This window comes from Nansenia antarctica (assembly GCF_963989245.1).
Source record: "Nansenia antarctica genome assembly, chromosome: 3".
Lineage (NCBI taxonomy): Eukaryota > Metazoa > Chordata > Actinopteri > Argentiniformes > Microstomatidae > Nansenia > Nansenia antarctica.
This window is the reverse complement of record NC_137688.1, coordinates 38,041,005-38,047,162: the sequence shown is the minus strand read 5'-3', so window position 1 is coordinate 38,047,162 and position 6,158 is coordinate 38,041,005. Positions and strand designations below refer to the sequence as shown.

Here is a 6,158-nt window from a genome sequence, read left to right as displayed (position 1 = left end):
AATAGACGCAGGCTTTACCTCCTGCGCCACAGACACTCTCCTGCGCCACAGCCGCCCTCATCTTTAGCCAATTAAACATTCGGCAGCCATAAGCGCTGCATATTAGCTAAATTGCACCAGAAAAAAATCCATTAAATATACATGCACTCAGAATGTGACATCACATTCTCCTTCTGTCATCATTGGACATTGGTGTATGTATCAAATATAGGTGTGTGGTGGGGTTGCCAGAGTTAGCTCTGTAATTTAGTCAGCCTGACTATACTCTGTTTCAATGTTGGGCCAAATGATCTGGAACGGTGATCAAGCTAACTGGGACTGTGTGATCGATAGCCACGGTATCATTATCTTTGTGTTTCATATGTGTATACAGTAGTGGCAAGACTCTTTAGAGGAAGCCGGTTGACTCCGCCACCATCTTGGCAACACCTCAATTTCTCAGTACCTGTTTTTTTTTGTTTTTTTTTACAGGTATGGGAGGGCAGGACAATTACTCCATAACAACCCCTTCGGCTTTTCATATCACTGAAGTGTGTGGAAACATTTTGTGTGGTAATTTGATCATTAAACGTTGTTGTAATGGTTTAAAAATACACTTTATTTGGCTCTGTCCTAGCCTTCCTGCCTTCCACTCTAGTCTTACATAGGCGTTGCTAGGGAAAGAAGCCTTGCAACAACAACTGTCAGTAACACTAATCTTTAACTGCATGGTAATGGGTCAGAAATATACTGTATCCACACATGGGACTGGCACCATCTTCCCAGTCCCTCACAAAACCAATAGTAAATTAAGGGAGGGGTATATCTCTAGTATATGGCTATATATCTGTGGTACCAGTGTAAGATGTTCGGTACTTTCTTTATTTTCAATAATCCCCTCATGGGGTTTGCGATGTTCTGTGTTGGCTCATTCTGACTTGAACCTGATATGGTATTATTATTGTTGTTATGAATAGTCTGTCTTAAACACTGAATGACTAAACACTGAAACACAGCAGGTTCTGGTGCACAGGGAGACCACAAGGATATCACACTATTAAAGTGTATGTGTGTGTGTGTGTGTGTGTTTGTGTGAGTGAGCGTGCGTGTTTGTGTGCGTGCGTGTGTGTGTGTGTGTGCGTGTGCTCATGCGTGTTTGTGTGTACCTCGCCCACTGCGACCTACGAAGCGCAGGTCGTTGAAACGGGCCACTTGGTTCTTGATGGCGGCGGTGGCATTCCGGAGTTCTGCTGAGTAGTTCTCATCATTACCAGCCATCACTGTTACCAGTGTTCCATCGGGGATATCTCCAAGGGCAACCACCTACAGCAACGGTAACCAGGGGGGAGAGAGACAGTCAGACGACATCACTTCACTTGGTCACAAAATGATGCAACATGAAAATATATACATTGCTTGAATATGAATAAATATGTACACAAGTGTGTCAAGCCTGTTCTATTCTCATTATTTGTTTGAAATAGATATGAAAGTCTGAAATTATTTCTTAACATTTACACAATTATTTTCAACATTCTGGTTCCAACCCAGTGTCCCTCAGTAGCAATTTACAGTAAGTCTCTAATATCTCCACCATATTCCAATATGCATAGTTTAACACCACAACTTAATAGGGTAAATATAAGATCAGTTTGTAGTGTGTTTTGGCAGTGTTGGAGAAAGCCTCACAGACTAAACAGCACGAATAGCTCCACACCCAAAGCAAATATACCCAAGGAGGGTCATTTTCATATTAACTGTAATCATGTCGAAACATCAACGTGCAAATTTACAGAGGAGATACTGGGGACTGCTCTGTTCTGTTTTTTGACTGCAAAAAGTACGACTAGTGCACAGTCACAAGCACGCACACACACGCACACACACACACACACACACACACACACACACACACACACACACACACACACACACACACAGCCCGGTGTGTGGCGATGGAAAATACGGGTTTTGGCACTCCCAGTATAGTTTACATTCTCAAAGAGGGGAACTGCGGAAGTCAGACATATGCACACGCGTGCGTGCGTGCGTGCGTGCGCGCACACACACACACACACACACACACACACACACACACACACACACACACACACACGAGAGAGGAGGGGTAGCAGTGGACCATGAAAACGGTCTGCAGAAAAAACTATAATGAGGAAACAATTATGGAGCTCTCAAACCAGACTGACAACAACAAGTAGAGAAAAACACACAGAAACATCCTCCATTAAAACTTAATGGCAATGACATCCGCCCCTGACTGACTGTACATAATGCATAAAACTCAATCAATCAATCACTTTTTTTTATTTTTGAAAGCCCTTTTCACAAGAAAACCCATTTGTACAGTGCCAAAGTGCTTGAAAGCAGCTCAGGCCTAATCGAAAATAATTCCATGGATACCCAGAGTAATAAGCCTAACAACAATTATATAATAATAATAATAATAATAATAATAATATATTTAAAAATAAAATTATTATTATTATTATTTATTTGCGAGACATATTAGGAACAGTATACTAACACTGGGTAGGGCCTCCCTTTGCTCTCAAAACAGCCTCAATTCTTCTTGGCATTGATTCCACAAGATGTTAAAAACATTCCTTTGAGATTCTGGTCCATGATGGCATAATTGCATCACGCAATTCTTTCAAGCTGTGAATCTTCCGTTCTACCACATCCCAAAGGTGTTCTATTGGATTAAGATCCGTTGACTGGGAAGGCCCCTGAAGAACATTGTCATGTTCAACAAAACCGGTTTGAGACGACTTTTGCTTTGTGACATGGTGCATCATCATGCTGGAAGTAGCCATTTGAAGATGGGTACATTGTGGCCATGAAGGGACAACAAGCAACAATACTCAAGCGATGATTGATTGGTATTAACAGGCCCAAAGTGTGCCAAGAAAACGTTCCCTACACCATTACACTATACCTCCACCAGCTTGGACCGTTGACACAAGGCAGGTTGGATCCATGGATTCATGCTTTTGGTGCCAAACTCTGACCCTACCATCTGTGTGCAGCCTCAGATTTCTGTTCTTGCCTGACAGAAGTGGAACCCGACGTGGCCTTCTGCTGTTGTAGCCCATCCGCCTCAATCAAGCAATGTGTTGGGCATTGTGAGATGCTTTTCTGCTCACCAGAATTGTACAGAGTGGTTATCTGAGTTACTGTAGCCTGTAGTCAGCTAGAACCAGTCTCTCTCATCAACAAGACGTTTCTGTCCGCAGTACTGCCGCTCACTGGATGTTTTTTCTTTATTAACCATTCTGAGTAAACTCTAGAGACTGTTTTGTGTGAAAATCCTAGGAGATCAGCAGTTTTAGAAATACTCAAACCAGCCCGTCTGGCACCAACACTCATGCCACGGTCAAAATCACTGAGATCACATTTCCCCCCCATTCTGATAGTTGATGTGAACATTACCTGAAGCTGCTGTCCTGCATCTGCAGGATGTTATGCAGTGTGCTGCTGCCACACTATTGGCTGATTAGATAATTGCATGAATGAGAAGGTGTACAGGTGTTCCTAATAAAGTGTTTGGTGAATGTGTATTCATATTATTTAATAATTATAATTATTAATATAAATATTATTGTTCTTCTTCTTCTTCTTCTATATTATTACTTTATATAGCCTTCTACTGTACATAGTGTCCATAATAAGACATCACCAACAACCCTGCATAATACCCCAGTAAAATGTTTTTAAATGTTATTTTGTATATTAATTACATAATAACATCCTAATATATAAATGTTTTGGTTTATACAGTAAAGGACGGACAACAAGACTAAAAACAGTGGTCTGCTAGTCCTCTATCTACACTGCCCATAGGATGTTAGCAAGCACACACACACACACACACACACACACACACACACACACACACACACACACACACACACACACACTCATTTCAGAGAAATGTTTTGTCACCCACTCATTTCTTGGCAGACTGATATAAACAGAGTCATGAATACAATCTGCAGCAGAATTCCTCCAGAGATTATTGGTAAAAACTCATCTGTAAGAACCAGGATCTGTGACTAAACCATTGCGCATGGGAGATTACACACACACACACACACACACACACACATACTGTATATATACAGTATATATACACACACACACACGCTCTCACACACTCACCTTGAATGCGATGGGTAGCGTCTTGTTGCAGCGCCAGTGGGTAGGTAGAACAGAGCAGAGGAAGTTTGGGCTGTCTGTCCTGACCAGCTCCCCTGGGTGGTCCGACAGCACTTCCACCATGCCCCTGTCTGCCATGCGCAGCTTCCCAACCAGGGTGGTGCCACTGCTCTCCTGGGCACCCAGGGGCAAACCCTCGCTCATCTTACCCGACGAGAGGGTGGTGGAGGGGGGCGTGAAGCGCCGACCAGGGGCTGGGTCTGGGTGACAGAGAGAGAAATATAGATAGATAAGTCAGTAGGAGACACACGCACACACACACACACACACACACACGCACGTGACGAGCACGCGCGCACACACACACACACACACACAAACACACACGTGGCGCACACGCACACACACACACGCGCACAGTAACACACACACACACACACACACACACACACACACACACACACACACACAGTATAGTCAAGAGTTATAAAGATACCTGGTAGGCTACCAACATTTTTTTCAATTTTAAGATTAGGATCCCATAAGAAGAGGTTATTTTACCTTTTATTGGTTTTAACTTCACCCTGAATATAAACTTTAAAGTGCAGGCCAATGTATAGAATCTTACCCACAGCCTTAATATACCTTAAAATGCCAAACTTATGACTTGATTTTTGGGGGGGTTTTGTATGCCTACCTAACTGAAGAGAAATATAATTACGGGAAAAAATATACTCAAGAACCCACAAATGAGATCTTCTAGAGTCTTACTTTGAACACAGCAAATCATCTGCATTTCCAATCAATACAGTTTACTGACGTTGGCCTGTGTATAGCCTAGTCTATTGGCCTCCAGCGCAGGGCATAATAAAAGTTATTGGAGAATTGGATGAAGTGAAATGACAACAGTGGAACCAAACCCGGAGACGCGGAGAGGCACGTGAAACCGACCCGTTCAAACCCGCGACGCTGCGTCTGTTGACCCGGCGCGTACGCCGTCGGTCTATCACTCAGCCAACCACAATCGATGCCACATGCTCGCGGTTTGGAACGAACGAGGGGTTTAAAAACTACTGCTCGCTCCCTCGTTCTCTCTCTCAACCAAGAACACTCACACAAATACTTTATAGATGACTAGCCAGAGACCGTTGATGGATGGATATTTATAAACTGCAAATAGAGAGGCAAGTAATAATCTGATATGCATGTGTAAGTGTATGCCAGTGTGTAATAACTGTTGGGCTACTGTTGGGTACACTGTTGGGTGTGTGTGTGTGCGCGCGCGTGTGTATTGGTTCTCTCCAAGATTCAAGAGGTATAGGCCTACAGAAACTTGATTTGAAGAGGGAAATAAACTTGAGGTAATGTGTGGAGGAGCTATACAGCGAGCAAAAAACGTACACCACAAAGCCACATAGCGGGGCTGAACAGTTAGGCTATCGGCTACTGTGATAAAAGAAACCGGAGAGAGGGAAAGGTGTTGTAAGTATATAGGCGTACCGTATTTGGCGTCCCAAAGGAAGACCATTTGTATGCCGCAGTATGGTCCAGTTAGAATATTTAAATTCTGTTGAGAGGCTATGACTTAAACCCGTTATCCGAATATAACAGTCTCTTCTGATGCGCGTGGATCAACTGTTGAAATCAGCCAACCGTTAACGGCTGGAAAGAGGTATCCGTGCGCACGGGTGGCGCGTGAGTGGCTCTACTCGCTTGAATCAATGACACCCAGGTAACGAGTCAGACACATCCCGTTTTAAGATCGAGGTGTGAAGTCCTTACTCCGTGATTGGTAATACGGTAACCGACACTGGAGAGGCATCCACGCTGTGCGGACATCCAGCGAGTTCTCAGGACGCATTCAGATGAGGTAGTGAGAAACGATGTCAAGACGATGTCCTTTTTTTTTCAATCTTCTTTTTCTCCTTCAACAAACTCTTACTTGCAGTTTTGAATAGGTTTTCAGCCTAACAAGATGTCCCAATTTAAGTGTGTTCTCTATG

General features: G+C 43.3%; 1 protein-coding gene across 1 annotated transcript in view; it reads right to left on the bottom strand.

The window, feature by feature from the left end:
* Positions 1-5,683, bottom strand: part of runx1 (RUNX family transcription factor 1) — a gene marked incomplete at both ends in the record, with an annotated part of 18,252 nt that extends 12,569 nt beyond the window's left edge. The window contains 3 exons of the mRNA XM_080526826.1: positions 1,146-1,302; positions 4,159-4,415; positions 5,656-5,683. Of these exons, the coding sequence (XP_080382952.1) occupies positions 1,146-1,302; positions 4,159-4,415; positions 5,656-5,683 (442 nt within the window). The remainder of the gene's footprint in view (positions 1-1,145; positions 1,303-4,158; positions 4,416-5,655) is intronic.
* Between the last annotated feature and the right edge of the window lie 475 nt (positions 5,684-6,158).